This window comes from Mugil cephalus, chromosome 14 (assembly GCF_022458985.1).
Source record: "Mugil cephalus isolate CIBA_MC_2020 chromosome 14, CIBA_Mcephalus_1.1, whole genome shotgun sequence".
Classification (NCBI taxonomy): domain Eukaryota; kingdom Metazoa; phylum Chordata; class Actinopteri; order Mugiliformes; family Mugilidae; genus Mugil; species Mugil cephalus.
The window spans coordinates 17,239,770-17,258,006 of NC_061783.1; the positions used below are offsets into that span (position 1 = coordinate 17,239,770).

At 42.2% G+C, this 18,237-nt stretch overlaps 2 protein-coding genes across 5 annotated transcripts in view; both read right to left on the reverse strand.

The window, feature by feature from the left end:
• Window positions 1-10,687, reverse strand: part of samd12 (sterile alpha motif domain containing 12) — a 108,837-nt gene extending 98,150 nt beyond the window's left edge. For 2 of the 3 annotated variants that reach the window (XM_047605712.1, XM_047605711.1), the window contains exon 1: window positions 9,549-9,694. In XM_047605712.1, the coding sequence (XP_047461668.1) occupies window positions 9,549-9,609 (61 nt within the window). In that variant the 5' untranslated portion in view covers window positions 9,610-9,694. Of the gene's footprint in view, window positions 1-9,548; window positions 9,695-10,325 lie in introns of those variants that run through there. The other variant, XM_047605713.1, reaches the window with a different exon arrangement.
• Window positions 10,688-16,034: 5,347 nt separating this feature from the next.
• On the reverse strand, window positions 16,035-17,901 carry LOC125020469 (zymogen granule membrane protein 16-like). Of its 2 annotated transcripts, none has more exons than XM_047605815.1 (5): window positions 17,636-17,901; window positions 17,501-17,555; window positions 17,334-17,386; window positions 16,995-17,121; window positions 16,035-16,736 (listed from the first exon to the last, which is right to left on the reverse strand). In XM_047605815.1, the coding sequence occupies exons 3-5, from the start codon at window positions 17,383-17,385 to the stop codon at window positions 16,418-16,420; spliced, it is 498 nt and encodes a 165-aa protein (XP_047461771.1). In that variant the 5' UTR covers window position 17,386; window positions 17,501-17,555; window positions 17,636-17,901; the 3' UTR covers window positions 16,035-16,417. The 2 variants fall into 2 exon arrangements, with proteins under 2 accessions (XP_047461771.1, XP_047461770.1); XM_047605814.1 differs by having other exon boundaries at window positions 17,501-17,531; window positions 17,636-17,892.
• Between the last annotated feature and the right edge of the window lie 336 nt (window positions 17,902-18,237).

Here is an 18,237-nt window from a genome sequence, read left to right on the forward strand (position 1 = left end):
GGCTGGTAGCTGTGTAAATCCTGTATATATTGTTAGCAAAAGAAAATGTAGCCCTATATACAAAAACAATAGCTATATACAGACATTACAAGCCTAGCTATGTGAAAATTAAGCTCAAATAACATTAACGAACACCCTAGCTAACAAACAAATCTTTGTTATGTAAATAGGTTAAATAGGCTGTTAGCTGTGCATCTAATCTAGCAAAATAAAATACATGCACATGTCCAGGATTAGCCCATGTCAAAAATTCAAGCTAGTGCCGACTAACATTCACAAACGCCCAAGCTAGCTTTGTAACGGTAATTGTAATGATAAATATGGCTGCTGTTCACATACATTCTTGTTTTCTAAAAGAAAACTACAATAATTTCGGCATCACTTGCCTTTCTTTTTCTTCATCAACACTTCCTGAGATAGTATTTAAGCCAGTGTTTCTGTTTATATGTCTGCTGTTGATTCAATGAGGACTGACTGCATGACTAACTGTCCAAGCGGAGCTACACTCTCTGTGGGGCTTTTAATTCACCCTGACATCCTATCAGAAGTTAACTGTACTCAAACTTCACAGACTGCCCTCCGCAACCCCGGGGCTCGATCAGGCCCGTGTCAAGCAGGCGCAGATGTGCTCGGCTTTGAACACTTCTCAGGTGCGAGAGAACTAGCGAGGATGAGCAGAGAGAGACGAGGTGAGAGACGATGAAAAGAAAAAAGTTGGATGGAGACTAAGTAAGACAGACAAAATGAGTCAGCGCGATAGAGCTGTGAAGAAGAAGACAGAGCGAAATGACCCACTTTAGAGCACAAACATATGAGCTAAATATAACTGCTGTTCACTTTGGCTCGCCGTGAAAAATGTATCTCAGGCATAAAGCCGGTAACGTGCTCTGCTTCAAAGGCAGACAGTGGAAGGCCGGCAAAAATAGACAGCCTTAATTTAGAGCTGAGAGATGTCTCTTATTAATATTTGATAGGAAACAAAAATACTTCTTTTGTTCGGCCACCACAAATGGACTCATCAGTAAGGCTGTACACCAAGTTTGCAGCCAAACTGCAGTGACAGCAACTATGCACCAAACGCAGTTTCATACCAGGATCTGGGATACACAAATACTTTTTAACCGTCTATTTATAGTTTGCTTAGGCACCGCATTTATGGTGCTTACACTGCAGGGTCATGATCAGACCAGAATATCTCAGAGTCACCCCCTGATGATAAAAAACAACATCATCAGCATAAAGGCACGGGGCAAATATCACTGCACAAACATTTGTCAGTGTTATCGTGGAGTGAGGCTGATCTGTCTTGTTAAGGAGACTGTGTTAAAGTCAATGTTAAGATTCAGTAATTATTCGTTGATTCAAGCTGTGGTTGGTTTGACAAACAGTAAAGAGTAATGCATGTATTGAAATACCAAAGCACTGTGGGAGAACTTTAACTTGGGAAGGGAGGGGGGTCCTAAATAAGTCTGGGAGAGAGACACCCAGAAGCAAAACTACAAAAGCAGGTAAACATCACCTCCTTCTGTCCCTACAGTATAAGCAACAGGTACATTTTTTTTTTTACAGGTTTTCTGCAACTCTAAGCTACAGTATTTGTCATGTGTCACACACCTGCATTCTATGAACCCCAAATGCAACTGCATACCTGCTCCAAATCCTGTCACTATAATATCATCATATATCATATCTGTGCCTTTTTTGCACACGTCTTCTTCCTCCTGCACATCTGTCTTTACGGAATTTCTGTTGCCTTGCTTTTTGATCTGTCTTTTATTGCAGAAGGGTAAATTTGGGTTTAACCTTACCAAGTATTGACAGTATTGGACCTTCTACAAGTTTTACAGATCCATTACAAACTCTTCAATATATACAGCCAGCACGACAAAATGAATTTCCCACTGTTAGGACAATTTTGTTTTGTTTTGACTTTGCACCAATGTGATTGTGTACTGTGTTTGTTGCACTGCTGCTCTAAGCTCATTGTATCTCAGCACGCTCCTGTTCCTCAACATCCTAATTAAATTAGAAGTGTCGGAATTAGCTCTGTTTCTGCTTCCTTTCAAAACACCTCTATTGTTAGAATTACAAAGATGATTTCAACAGTTTTTGATCTTCACACTAAATTAATTCCAGACTGAACATCCAGCCGCCTCCAGACCAGTAAGTTGAGTTTTGGTGCTTTATGGCGGATTGTTCATATCCTGACGGGACTTCAAAACAAGAATGTCGTTTCCCCCTCTAGTACAGCATACGTGCACATTTCCTAGTCATGTCAAAAGAATCTGCTTTGCAGCACTGCTAAAAGCGTCAAATAGTGATAGTCGTCACCTGACACTGACTCCATCCATCTGCTCCCATTATATCATTGGTGACACACGAACAGCCCCGGATCTGCAGCTTCAATCAGTCAGCACAATGGAGCGCAGAGGGCTTCATGGTCATCAGGGAATGGAGCTGACACACCGCCAAGTTTCTGCACTTGACACAACGGGGTGCCAAATATTCACAGAAAGCACAAAGGTCGTCATTTTGGAGAGGGAATAGAGGCGCACAAAAAGCAGGGTGTGCCTTACAAGGGTGAAATGAGCGCCGAACGACTGGAACATTCAGCAAAAACGACCTTCCCCTGGGTTTAATTTCCCCGATGCTCATACTTTAATAAGGTCGATAACGCTACTGTATACAGGAGATTTTGTTCTGCCCTTTTTGGTGGCACAAACAAGGACCAGCGCTGTCAGCCAGGTTAATGTTGCAGTGTATTAAAAAAAGACCCAAGCAGAGGTCAGCTGCTGCGGCGAAATTGCTCCAAACAAAAACCCTTTCCACCATTTTGCCTTCCCCCGTCTGCTTATTCACCAGATCTGAATGTGGAAAATCTGCAGCTTCACCCGCTGTCTTGAATGCCATTCTTCCTCATGTGGAAATGCCGAGTGTGTCAAGAAGGAAAAATGGCACATGGCTCACATTTCAAGGTGATTGAGCCATAGCCCAAAGCCTCCTGAGGCTACAGGTGACACCAGTGAGATGATTTAGTGCAGGTGAGTAAGGGACAGAGTGACAATTTGTCACTCTTTCTTGGTGCTTTTAAATTGAGTCCATCATTTCCACTGGGCTGCAATTACGCAAGCAGATAAATACATATTTTTAAAGGATGTAGTTTTGCTCGAACTTGCAAGAAATTGCAGAGCCAGATGTGGTATTAATCCGCACAACAGTCAAAGTGTAGAAGAAACACTGCAGTTTCCACAGAGATGTTAGTTGTTTCCTCTGTACTATATCTTAACAGAAAGACACGTGGGCAGAAACTTATCATATAAATCAGAGAGAAAGAAAATAGGTTCTCAGAATGTCAGCTAGCCAGTGTAATGAAATTGTTGCCAAGATTTTGGAAGATTTTTGCCTAAAAGAAATTTGTTGTACCATCTTAATTTTCATGACCCTTTCACATATCTCCTGGCTTATATATCTCACGAAATGGTGAAAATGCCCACGAGACAATGAATGTCAGTATCCAAAGCATGTGAGAAGCCCAAAACGCTCAAAAAAAGTGATTGGAAAACCGGTCTCTACACCAGGTCTGATACATCAATCATCAGCCACTTAGAACAAAGATAATGAGTCTGACCAGAATACTCACTGACTTACTGACATCCTCTAATTGCACGGAAGTACGGCAGGTACAAAAAGGCCCTAGTCGGGAGAGTTTTGGGTGGGCACAATCCACAGATGTGTCATTTACAACTGAGGAAGCCAGGTGAGGAAACAAGTCAAACGGGTCCAGTTCAGCTACTTTGACACAGAAGCATAAACCACGTGTTAGCTGTAGCTTTGTTTCAGACCTTGACCTTGATGACTGAGAGATGGAGAATAAGCATTTTTTACACCAAATACTTTCCCCCAAGGCATCATGTCAAAATGCCTGTCGTGGAAAAGGCTTACTTCTTTGATAAAGCACTAAGCGATATTGAAAAAAGAAATGCTGAAGATTTAAGACACAGCAGAAAAATGTTTATATGTATTATTTATACTTGGCTTTAGAGCTTTTGTGCCATTTGTTGTGTGGTTCTCATTGATTCCCTGATGAAAATGAACTAGTAAACAAAGTATTCCGAACAGATCCGACCGGCTTTTCCCCTCCTTCCTTTCCTTCAAGCTGACAGTCAGACAGGGTGATGCAAGCTGAGCCAGCTTAAGCACCTCCAGGCAGAGACAGATCCGATTGAAATGCAACGAGTAAAACCCTGACACCATTAGGCGGAGTCGTCCAGGTGCTTGCAGGACGGGTGCAAACTGCAAGCAACTGTAATCACTGCAAGTCCGTTAATTAGAAAAAAAAAAAAAAGAGTCTTGCTTGGGAATGTTAACACGGCTAGAGGACAACTTTGTGCCCAGCACTGCTTTTAATTTTGCTTATCTCTCATTCGTACTCCCTGGGAGCAGCACTTAAGCATGTCACATCAAAGATGGCTGTCGGTCCACCCTAAGGAGGATGATTACACAACACCGCTCTCCTTTGACATTTTCTGCTACATCTTCTGTCATCTTAATCCCGCTCCTGCTGCGTAAGGTTTCAAAGACGCTCTTCCACCGCGACGGCTCCTTCTTAACCCGACTAAGATGTAATCCCATTCCACTGACTCAAATAAACATGTTTATTCTCCTAATTCTATTCCTGGGCGAGATCCCGGGGGTGGATTTGAAATGAGTTTTCTGAATGGGTGCACAGGCAGGCAGAGCTGGGCAGGACGTATCAAGGGGGCCGTCTGATGCACAGAGGCAAGGATGAAGAAGTGAAGTGAACAGCCTCAGCCATAGGGGTAAACACGGCTGCGACTGGACGTGGGGTCCAGTTTTATATATGTATGTGTGGGTCGGTGGGTGGGTGCGTGGATGTATCTCCACAAAATAATGCTCCTGTCACATGTTAGACTCTGACTAGTGATATAAAAGGACGTATTTATGAAGTGAACTGAAAACTAATCTTAAACAGAAATGCAAAATAAAACCTGCTGCAGCATGCCCTACATACATTAAGACAGAATAGGTCGACAAAGGCCAATGACTCAGAGAATATCACACATAATGATTTGTTCAAACAAAATTAATGACAGCTTATAAATCTGCAGGCAGAAGAGTTAGCATGGGGAGTAACAAAGAGTGTATTTCTGATTAAGGCAAAAGGATGGTGGTGCAAGTTAAATGCAGGGTTGGATTTGGGTTCGGTGTGGGAACATTAGATTTTCACATATTTGACAAGGTTTAGCCAACTTAAGTTCTTGGTGGACAATACAATGTTCTGGTGGGAACTTTTTGTCATGTAAATGTGAAGTGAATGTGAATATTACTTAGATATGGACCACCCACCTAGACCAGACCAGGCACCCTCATCCCATGGCAATGATACCCTTTAATGTCGGCAGCCACCCCCAGCAGGATGCAGCCTGACACAGAACAACTAAAAAAGAAAAAATGCACAACATCCTATATAACATCAGGGAAGTCGTCATGTTATGCCTGATCGATGTAGACGTAGGGTTGGTAAGTTGCCGCAGGTACAAGTTAGAGGAAGCTGCAAATTGCCTACAATTCCAAAAAGAAAAGCAAAAGAATTAACATGACTCACACCTCGTGTGGTTATCCGAGTGCCCCAGTTTGAAACTCTTAAGTCAAACTTGCTCATCAAGTTTATTGCCAGAGGACGCTACATTGGCACCCCTGCTGCGCCAACATGAGGATGGCGCGGTTTCATCTTTGACACGCTGCTATTTTTGGTCTAAAACGCAGCTTTAAGGCATCAGCGCGCTCCACTGGAACTGCTCGGTGGAAAGTCCAAAACGAAAGAAAAGCGTTAAGGGTTTCTGGAGACATTAACACCGGCTCGCCCAACTGCACAAAGGTGAAAATGGAGCCAGGGTTTAAACTTCGCTGTCTCAAGCTATCTTTTTCTTCCTATCTATTCTGAGCACAACACAACGGATGTTTTCAAGAACAACCGCCAGAAAATGTTCACCCCGCAGGTTCAGTCAAAATCCCGCTGTCCTTGTCTCTCAGCCTTTGAGCGATTCCAGTCGCAACAATTATAAAACTCTTCAGCTGTGGTCAGATAACACATCCCGACCAGGTCTTATCTTACGTAACTTAAGTTAGGGCTCAAACGAACACAGGCCATTGAGTCATGACGTCTCCATCTGTGCTGGAGGCTGGAGGCAGAGTGATCTAAAGCTACGTCACCAGTCGTCTTTGTCAGGATTGCTGGAGTGCAGCTGGAGTGGAAGCTACTGTCAAAACAGATCCGTATCCGTGCAGATGAATAAGTACACCGTCAATCACTCAGAAAAAATAAGCGTCAGAAAAACTCTCCTCAAGATGCGTCAGCAAAAGTCACACATCTCTGACACACCAGCTTCCTCCCAGCCATGCATTTAATTTCCAAACTTGCAGGGAGGTATTCATTCAAAGATGCTTTCAGGAGCCTGTACTGCTCTCTGAACAGATTATTTGCCTAAGAAGCGACTTTAATCAAATTCCACACCATTTATAGACCCTGATTAAAGGTCACTGTAAAGTATAAATAAAACCATTTGCCAGCTTTAAGCAATATATTACATTTGAGTCTTGCAGATATTCATCATCGTGCATAGACTGAGTTTGCAGAACACATCTACAATTAAATGTGGCTTCCAAAGCAAAGCTCAAACGTAGCGTGTAAGTCCCGGTTTCTCAAAGAGCTTATTGTCTTCTCATGTGTTATGAATTATTAAAAACTTGACCCACATTCTCTGTCTTTGAGGGGCTGGCGCAGCACTGGAACAGAAAACCAGTGACACTGCAGAGTTGTTGTGATTTCGCTCAAACGTCACATCTTAAATTAAATGCAATTGCGCTGCGGCGAGCCTCGTCCCACCCACGGGGGGCGGCTACGCCTCCGCGGCAGAGAAACAAACAAAGCCAGCTTTAATAAGATCCAATATAAAAATAAATAAATAAATAAGCCATGAAACGGATCTTTCTCTTTTTAGCTTTTAGAACTGCGTCTGATCTGGAAATGCAAATTCGTGGGCAGCATGGAAACAAGTCAGGAAGGAGATAGAAGCAACACAAATATGAAGAGGCAGCGGAGATTTACTCCAGCAGAGCTCTCTTTTCGCAATAAAAGCCATGGGAAATCTTTGCACTTGAGAAGCCTTAATGACAAAATGTTAACTGGACGCAAAGTTTATTTGATGCTACTTATAATCACTGGTCAAAGAAAACACATTGCTAGTTTGGGCTACAGAATTAGCTAGCGTACGCCTGTGGTTACTAACAAAGAGTTCGTTGAGATGGATCTTCAAATCGTAGGAGTATTCGTGAGTAAGAGACGAGTAATGGGGCAAGAAAGTAGGCAAAGTCTTTTGAATTTTGCTCATAATTTGGGACAGTTTAACCAATTATGGCCTAAAGCTGTTCGTTTAATGACCTGTGTGACATGTGAAACCTGACACAAGGCTCCAAGCAGACACTAAAACCTGCTGTGGTTCTGTGTTCTAGACATATATAAAGATGTTTACTACACATGTCTTTAAATACAAAATTGCAATCAGAAAACTAATATTTCCAAGTGTCTGATAAAGCACAAAGCACAGCTTGAGCAAATCTTTTATGATTTTCTTCCAATTCCCTGCGACGCAGCGTTCCCATCAGCATCTTTAATGAGAAAGGATCATATTTCTGCGCCACTGTAGAGCTGTGTACGATGTTATTGGCTGGTGTGGTGAGATCTGATCCGAGCTTGTGTGTTGGGAACAAGCTAAAACCTCATGGGCTGAAAAATTAAACCAACTCAGATATATGGTTTCCCGCTTGAGGATGACTCCAAAAATGAGCCAATCCTCATAGATCTCCACGTTTAAAATGTCCAACTTCCCCATCCATGACTACTGTATGCCCACCTCAGCTCCACATGTTTAGCTTTTGCCCGAATTATCCAGCAGGTTGGTAGATGGCGATGGCCAGAGCCGCTACACTGAGCTTCAAAACTGCTCTTCGGGAAATCTGTGCCTCGTCCATCGTTACATGCGGTCAGAAGTTTAGAGGTGCCGCTTCCCATTCGTTGGATATTCTCTCCCTAATTCTAGTAGACGCTTTGGTTATTGCAGCTTCACCGAACGGGGACATGACTCACGATTCATCTCGACTCAACGACACAAGTCAGTGAATCACGACTGAGTGCGCCGAGTTGTCCGTATAGCTTCACACGACACGTATCACGCATACACAGAGCTGTGTCCGTTTCCCCCCCAACAACCTCCCTGTTGTTGCTGTACACAGTAAAAGCAAAATTCAGCCCAAGATGTTGCCTCTCTATTTCCATCTCATTTCACCAAGATCACACATGCTGCCTCCACAATCATCGGCCTCCCTCCCGGCTCGCCACATGCGAGGGACTGAGCTGCTACACGTCTTGCAAAAGGTAATAGCAATGACGCTGAAATCAGACCTTCAACATCCAGTCACAGGAAACAGGCTTTAGAAAGGAGGGCGCTTTGTCCAGTACCCATCATGTAAATAGGTGAGAGGAGGGGTTAAATACCCCCCTGTAGGGCAATAAAGACTGTCTATCCAGCGAGATAAATTCCTCCGTTAATCAGCTAATTGAGGGTGTATTTAACCCTTTGTCTTTTCAATCAGAACTCAGAGGCACACACACATGAACAAAATCGGATAAAAGATGAATTAAATGGTATAAGACATAAACTTGTCATCTCTGGAGCAAAGTGCCTGCAGGAGGCTTCAGCTCCCTCCATCTTCACTGTTTTAAAACCAGAATCTCGAGAGATGCATGGGGGCGGGGGTGCTGCTGCTGTGGCCATGGATCATCAAAGCCATATTTCAGGCTTTGAAACAAGCAAGGGGCCGTGTCTTTACATCTGCAGGTCAGCTGTAAGCACTGTAAAGAAGCAAGAGTTGAACAACTTGTACAAAAACGGTTCAGCGTCCCAAATGGATCTGCTGTCGTGAACGTGGAGGCCCCGGGAACTTCAGCCGAGCTCGCGGGGCTTCAAGGAGGCCTTCAGGCGTTATTATTTTACCCGTTACTCCACACTCCAGCCAATATTCATCCATCAGCGCAAATGCAGCAATAAAATCCTTTTTCAGATTTCAGAGGGGAATGTATGACGAGAAAAAAAATGTGGCCATTAAATCTGTGCTGTCAGTGTCAGGGCACGCAAGTCCTGGAGTGAACACAACATCCACACAAAGACCAGTGAAAGAACAGGAGGGACTGGTCAAACTACAAAAACACACACTGTACGTAAATGTCCTGTAATGGTTGTCAGAGGTGAATAACCTGATCTTGGGTGGGTGTATGCAGGAGTGACACAGACATACCAGTCACACCTGCATGGGCAAATAGACAGACAACACAGGGCTGTAGTGGAAAAGCGTCTGAGAGAGGGAGATAGCTGGCCCAGCTGCACCAATGAATGAATGGATGAAGGAATGAATGAATGCCATGCATGCATGCAGGCAAGCATGTACCACCGCCTCCACCTCCAACATACCTCTCATTGGATTCTGGATCCACAAGATGCCTCCGATCAGGTGGGGAGATTGGCCGAGCATAGCGACTCCGGCTGTCACTTTTCTCAAACGTTTTTATTTTCAACCACAAACGAACTGCTTCTTGACTACCACAGGGGCAAGCGGCGGACTTCTCCGGTACACATGTCGCACCACCTGCCGCCGGATGAGCAGCCTCAGCCAGACAACCTGATCCCGTGGAACAGGCTGCTGAGCGCACACGCCGCGCTCTGTTGCATCACAACACAGAGCAGCTCCATGAATGACAACACGGGTTTCTCAAAGAAGACTATCTTTCTCTCTGTGTGTGTGTAGATCTCTGTGCAGAGTGCTGGTATTCTCCGGGGAACATATAGTGCCCGGTACAGCGGAGGTGATTGTGCAAAAAAATAAAAAATAAATGAAATAAAATAAAATTTAACCTGTTAACCAGAATGCAATCGCGGAGCTACGACCAGGCGCAAACACAGCAACACACAAGAAGAGGCTGCGCGTTAACGCGAGGTTTTATGGTGGGTCTGCAAATGCAATTGCACTGTGTAGTAATAATAATAGGAGACCAGGACAGTGGACGTAATGCAAAGAGACCAGAGGCTGCAACATCGCCCAATCACAGGCTTTCACGGCTGACCCGGCTCTGACTGGGTTGAGCCGTGCAAACCCTCCAGCTCCAGGCATCACGTTAACTACAACTATTGTCTGCAATCTTTAAAAGGACTCGGCGGCGTGGACGGCGTGACAGGGGCGAGGAGCCTTACCTTGGACAGCCATCGTGCTACTCCACGGATCTGGGCATCACTGGCAAAAGGAGCAGGCGAAACGTAAAGATGAAAAAAAGAAGTCAACGCGCTCTCATTGTACCTTGTTTGGCGTGTTATCATCACTTTGCTGCGGGCAAGCCGGAGCGCACAGCTGCTGCCGCGCCTCAAAGGATCTTGGGAAGTGTAGGCTCAGCGCTTTCAGCAATATGAGAGAGGGGGCGAGTTTTATAGTTGTTTGCTTGTTTGTTTTTTGCCCAGAAAACTGATTTTTTTTTTCTCTTAGACACACTCTCTGTCTTTTTTTATGTGTATAGTGCATTTGCATACCTGATTCACTTTAATAAATAAATAAATAAAACATAACGTTTTTAGATTTGTTTAAACACATCACAAAATAAAATGCACAGAGGAATATAACCAGACATTGACTAATCCGGGCTGAAGTCTTGCCTATAAACAAAACGATGCTTAGACAAAAGGTTTTCCCACAACCAACTAATCAGAGCTCAAGCCATCACATGTATAGTGACTTCAGGTTCAAGCCAAGAAGTCAAGTTCAGCTTTATTGAAATTTCAGAAATATCACTTTTATTTTGCGAAAAACTGCAATGGAAACACAGCTAGTGGCACACACACATACAAATGGGTTAGGAACAACTTAAAAAAACAACATGAAAAACAGAACAAGGTGGTGACCTGGCCTCTAAATTCACTCGATCCCAAACTGATCCAGTATTTGTCTTAGGATCTGCTAACTAACTAACTCTGTCCTGTTACGTCCTGCACAGCATTACACTGGTGGTCATAATGTTATGCCTGATCAGTGTATCTTCTGCAAGCAGCTTCCCAAACCAAACTCCACCCCAGCACCTCCTTTCATACTGTATCTGTCTTGATCAGAGCCAAACCGGGCAAAATGAATTACAGTGAATACAACAGCAAGGGACAAGTAGTGTGGCCCTCGTTAGTGTGGTAGTGTGATTCTATGCTGACACCTGCCTGTGATGTCTGTGACTGTGTCATTTTTGGGAGGAGACATGCAAAGTGGACGTGCAAGGAAAGGATGTGAACCAGGCACCCGGCCTACTGACTCACGGCGCGTGATCCCGAGGAAACAGACGAGGACGCACATGCACTTTCTGCACGCATTTCCATTCGACTGTTAGCGAGAGCAGGAGGAGCTGAACAGGTTGGATGTAACTGATCTGTTCTCTCCGGTTCCAGTAAGCGTGAAAAGCAACAACAGCAACTTCCTGGAGTCTTTCTTTGTGTGCGGTTGCCAGTTAACAAGCAGTGACTAAATAATACACAAACATAATACAATGAAACCATTATGGACTGCACGGGTGACCGGGTCCGATCACACCTGGTTTCAACGTGTCCCCGGGTGACCTGATAACTAGTGGCAGCTTTGAGGCGCAGGTGTGAATGCACCCAGGACACATTGAGGACGCGCTCGCAGCCGATCACTCAGGCCACATCTGGAGGTGGCCCGGGCCGCTTGTGACCACGTTCTTTCAGCAGAGCGAATGCACGACGCGTCACATTGACTCAGCATCCACTGAACTGATGTCCTCTGCATGAGCACGAGTTTTGCCTCGTTCGCTCTGCAGTTTCCCCCTTTGAAAGTATGGGAACACTTCCAGTGATCACTCACGAAAAGAAAATAATTGATGAATTGCCAGAAAAGGGACAATAGCCTGGTGTGTCAATTGTTCGTTTGTGGGTGAGTGATTCACCGGAGTCAATTTCCTTGTGTGTCTAAAAATAGCTTCCTCTGATTAAATCGATGCAACTGATTCCGACTCTTATTGTTTATTCTACTCTTCTAACATTCAGACGATGCTTTATAGGGACCGTGCATCATATGTTTGACACATTCTGTGAAAGTAATCGGTCCTTTATGGATTTGAGCGATCCTGTATACATGTCCTACGTTGCTAAATTCAGTTGTTTAGATGTCTCTTCTCTTCACAATTGTAAAGACGTGACATAATTTAACATATTTACTTAAATGTTCTATTTCAGCTGAATTGTACTCGTGTTTTACTTAAGCACTTTATTACTTCATGCTGCTATTTTTATGCTGTGTTCTGCTTTGATTCCTCAGTGCTTCACCAGGAAATAATTGAGGTAACTATGGCTCTAGTTTCTTCATATACTCTGATCAGGCATAACATTAAGACCACTGGCACGTGTACTCAATAACATTGAGCATATTGTGACAATACAATATTCTGCTGGGAAACTTTTGGACCTGGATGTTACTTAGACATGTACCACACACCTAGACTAGACAAGGTAACACACCCCATAGACAACACAAGGTGTTGACCTGGCCTCCAAATTCCCTCGATCCTAAACTGAACAAGTATCTGTAGGATCATCCACAGGAGCCCCTCCCCTCAACCTATAGGACCCAAAGGCCCCCACCACCACAGGACACCCTCAGAAGGCCCATGTCCATTCTCTGATGAGTCACAACTATTTTGGAGGCACAAGGGAAACCTAGACTATATAGGGAATATTAGGGAGGTGGTCATAATGTTATGGCTGATGGATACATTCAATCATGTACAATACAATAAATTATTGCACAGTAAAATAAACAATTAGGCATCATACACAGTTAGATAGAATTATGCTTTTATGTAAACACATACTGTGTATAATGAATTCTTTTATACGTCCGTTACTTCCGTAACTACGGAACTAATACTGAAAACTCCAGGACTTGTAAATTCTCTCTCGTATGCTACATAAACTTAGAAGGTTAAGATTGCACACCTAATGTCTGAGGAATGGAGAAAAAAAGAGAAAAAAAAATACACACACATTTAATTACCTCTAAGAAAATGAATGCAGCGTGGTTGAGAACGTTGTCATTTTTGAGTTGTTATTGTCTGTGCATGATACTGTATACAACTGTCACTCCGCATGTGGTCTTTAAATTTAAAGTGAAAGCCGTCATTAGCCGATTGTCAGTAATTACCAGAAAGAGAATTCAGGTTGTACTGGATCTGCAAGTTAGTGAGATAAACAAAAACTTAGCTGTTTTATCAGCCTGTGTGTCCCAGTCTTCTTCATGTTTTGTGCAGACTGTGCAGAGATTATAAGGTGATAGGTGCAGAAGTATGAGGAAGCCCTTGGCTTTTTTTTTCTTTTTTTTTCAGAATACTTGTTAGATCAGGGTTTTCAGATACAGGTGCATGCATTTTCTGTGTTCTTCCTGGTTTATTGTTTTGTTTTCGGGCATGTTCAGCCTGTTTGAGGGGTTTCTCCAACATACCTTCGTCTTGGAGGCAGTGATGCAAGTATTTCCCGTTCTTGCCCTGACTGTGTCACTTGCTCTGAAACAAGCCTGATGCATGAGAAGAACACACAACAGAAATTAGACTTTGACTTGACTTAGATGTTGAATTACTCGGTCACAGTAGCTTCGTTACACATAAAAGTAACACTCTTAAAAACCACAAGGAAGATAAAATGAAATAAGATTAGATTAAAATAAAATAAAATAAAAATAAATATTATCTAGTAAAATACAATAAACAGTGTAATCAAAAAAAGAACCACACTGCTACATTTGCATAATTAGTATGTGCAAAATAACCCTGCTCGACATAAGAAAAGCATGGATACCATATGAACGACAACCAATACTCCAGTAAAACAAGTTTAAACATGAGCAAGGGATTTTCAATGTATTTTGAGGTGTATTGTGTGCAGTGACTCACATTAATAAAAGACAAGCTGAGGTGTGTTTAATTCTCTACTAATGCCTTTCATGTGTGTTATCGGTGGGAATGTGCTTCTTAAAGAATGAGGGCAGACATGCAGATTTTGCAGCATTCCACACAGGGGATTTTTTTTGCTTTTGTGCATGACTTCCAGAGACATTTAATGGAATGAAAACATATTCAAAACGCATGTGGTCTCCTCACCTTGCCAAGTCAAAGTGTCTGATTTGAAAAGGTTAATGTATGTGAGTAATGAATCCCAGTGAAAACCAGCTCCCTTAGAATAAATTGTTCACGGAGCACTTCTAAAGTTGACTCATTAAACCATTGACATCCACTTTTTTTTTAATAAAGACCTAAAGTTACGCACTAGAAGACACATTTATAGATTTTTTTTTATTCCCAGTCTTTATGAATAGCACCTATAAAGTTCACTCATTAAACCATTAACATCCATCCTTTTTTTTTTAAATAAATTTGCTGCACGTAACTGTGGTATTAAAATCTTGTGGCATTGTGGAGCTTTCAGGCTGGGTATCATCACAGATGATGCTTTAGAAACACTTAAAATTAAATATATGTTTTTTGTGTATGGTTTACTGGGGCATGTAGTGGAATAAAAACATTTTCAATACATCTGTACTCTTGTTAGAGCAACAAATGTCAGAATGTCTGATGTGAAAAGCTTTATGTGTGTTGGTAGTAAATCCCAAGAAAAACACGTTCGACAAGGGACTCTGTGACCTCACCTGACATAGGCTACAGCTCCCTAAACTAATATTAAACTAAGACATGTTTAACAACCAAAAAGCACCTCTAAAATTACCACTGACATCCACCCCTTTTCCCTAATACATCTACTGGAGTCTCTGGGAAAATGACCACTATGACCTTTTTCACTGTGTTTGAATTATAAAGCTGTGCGTCACTGGGGCTGATGCTTTAAAAAAAAAAGCTCAATTACAGGAGAAATATTTTCAAATCTTTGTTAGTAAGGTGCAGATATTTCCTGGAATCTCCGCTGTATTTTGACAACCTCTCCGAGACGCAGACTTTCCACAGTGCACCATTGTTCCTGTTAGCAGTCGTGGCAATTTCGGCTGACGGCTAATAGCAGTTTGAGGTTGGCTATTTCCTTTACACAGTTATGATGTGAACAGTCTTGATGTGACGCAGATGCATTTCTTCAATGCTCTGCTTCCTTAATTTTTTCCAACAATGCAACAGAAGGATTTGTGCACATTTGAAGATGAGCATGAAGGATTACATAAGAGATAACGTAGAAACTAGTCATATTTATCTGCACGGGTACAGCTATTAAGATCCAAATGAAGCTGTTCAGACAGCAACTCCTTAAACTTACCTGCTATTAAATATTAAAAGACATCATGTAAAAAAAAAAAAATGTGTGTGCAGTTTTCATGACAACCATTCAAAAACTTCAACACCAGAGTCTCAGTTGAAATGAATATGCTAATTCTTCATAACTATAACACAAAGGAAGAAGGGAGTATGGCTGCCATAACTCTGTAAAATGGCCTAACAGCACTTCTAAAGTTAACTAATTGAACTCTTAACCTCTCTTGCTTTCCCTGTGAAATTAGGGTTGATACTTTACAAAACATTTCTGCATCTGTTCCCCAACTGTAGATAGTTCCTGGTTGTTGACAGAAATGCTTACAGTCATTTCTCAGTTGTTGCACTCAATCTCCACCACTTATCGACAGTTTTTATGCTAAGATATGCTAATTATGTCCAGTCCATGAAGTCCATAAAGATGGAAGGAAATGATACTGTTAAAAAATCATCACATCTAAAACCTAAATGAAAAAAAGTTCCACAATGCCTCACTGTTCTTGTGCAGATAGTTCCAGACGACCGCTAATAACAGTTTAAAGTTTAGCGTTTCCCAGTCATTAATCAAATGATTTTTTAACTGCCTGTAAAGGGAAAATAAATACACAGGTTTGATGTGAAAAGAATGTGCTTTTATTGAGTGTTTTACATCCTTCATTTTTGAACAACTTGTGCAAAGCTAAAGGTACACACAAATAATAAAATTGCAGAATCAGCTCAACAGAAACAGAAAGCGACCGGGTATTAATGCCAATCACGTGGGACACATGTTCATGACAATGAATGAATGAATCGTATATGTCCCACCTACTTTGCCCTGTCATTTAAGTAATTGGTTTCCTGCAACAGGCGATTCAGACTTAATAATCAAACCATCTGCAACATGGACTAAAGAAGATTTAGCAACAAAAGACACATTCAGGGGAATGTTGAAAAGTGTACACAATTGATCAGAGTTAAAACAAGTTTGGCTCATCTCCACTGACGTCCTCATCAGTGGTCAGTGCTGCTGTTGGTCTCGAGGATGGCCCAGTGTGCTCCGATCTCAGTAAGCGCTCCGTGCACCCGACCACTGATGAAGCGCAGCTCGGCGTCCTGGTGGACAGGGTACATGTTGAAGGAATGACCCGTGGGCTGGCCAACGTGCAGCGAGCGGCCTTTGTTTGTGACGAAGATCAGCGACTGGATATAGTGAGCGTATTTTCCAGAAACCTGGATGATTGCTTCATCGTCAAACAGTTCAAACTCCTTGACGTCGCCAGACTGGGAGCCAACGAGAGGGGACCAGATCTGGCCGTAACGCACCTGGATGCTAGGAGAAGAGAGGAAATAATGTGTGACACTTGATCCAACTAAAAAAAAACAACTGGTATTTGCACCAAACAGCCAAAGGAGTCATAAGAAGTAGCATGATTCAAATCACCTATATCCTCAGACAAATCTAAACAATAACACATTCTTTAATGTAGAGCAAAAACGAGACAATAGGTTGTGATTTATTATTATTATTATTATTGTTATTATCCATATCTATCCTGCACATGGGTGATGAAAAGCACATCATATTCACCCATAGATGAAGTTGCTGTAAGCCTCCCAGACACGGACTGCTGTAATTCTGCCCTCTCCGGTGATGCTGTATGAGGAGCCACTTCCTGACCCCACTGCTGGGGAGAAGGAGTAGGACTGAGGCTGGCCTGCAAAGACATAGAGATAAGATAAGACATAGAGAACGAAATGTGAGAGAAGCTGCTAACAATGGCAGCCCGCTTCAGGAGAATTTTGGGGAATTTTAAACACATTGTTTTTTTTTTGTTTTTTTGTTTTTTTAATTTAATGGCGATGCAAAATATATACATGCAAAAAAAGATGCGTTAAAATCATCTTTATCCATTTTGTGCACACTTACTGTCAGCAAAGACTGAGGCCACGAGCAGAGAGAAGATGACAATGTAATGCATTCTATGGGAAACAGACGAAAATGAAAGCAAATTATTTCGCCTAAAATAAACCTTTTTCTCCTAGATGTCTGATATAAGATGTGGATTTTGGAAAAACTAAAATATGATGTATTACCTGTCTAATTTGTTTCCTGATCACAAGATACCTACAGACAACAAAAATAAAACAGCTTTATTTATACAACTTTATTTATTTATTAGTGAAGATAAAATAATAATCAGCAAATAGTTGGAACAAAACAAGACTTACAAATCCGATTCGAAGCGAGTGCCAGTATTTCCAAGGTTTTGGCAAGCGTGTGTGTGCGCCTGTGCAGCCTAACCCCGCCGTCAGCTTTCTAGTTCTACCTGCACCGCAGCGTGTCTTTTATAAAACGTGGAGCATACCTGGACTCGTTGTAATGGGCCTTCCCACTCACAGATCTAGTTCCACCTTCGAACAAGGAAGCTGAGCATTGTTTTCTTGTCAAGCCTTTGATTTAAAAGACTGAGGTGACCGTGATGTCACAAGATAAGGAATGCAAGTGTGTGCACCCTAAGTGAAGCGATTACTCCTAACAGTTGAAGGACGCGTTTTAAAAGCACATCTGTGTTGAATCAGGGAGGAAAAGAGTGCTTGTGCAGCATAAATTAAGTCATTTCCAAATTACATCCATTAGATATTTATGGTGCACACGATGTGTAATGACAGTTTACAAAGCAGCTAAGGTAGAAGAAGAATTTGTCTTACAGGATCTAAAAGCTCCAGAAAATGTATTCAATTGTCAATTCAATTTATGACTAAAAATGAATCTAATAGCATTAGACATTAACTGACGACAATGTGCAAATAAAGAGGACGAATCCTGTCAT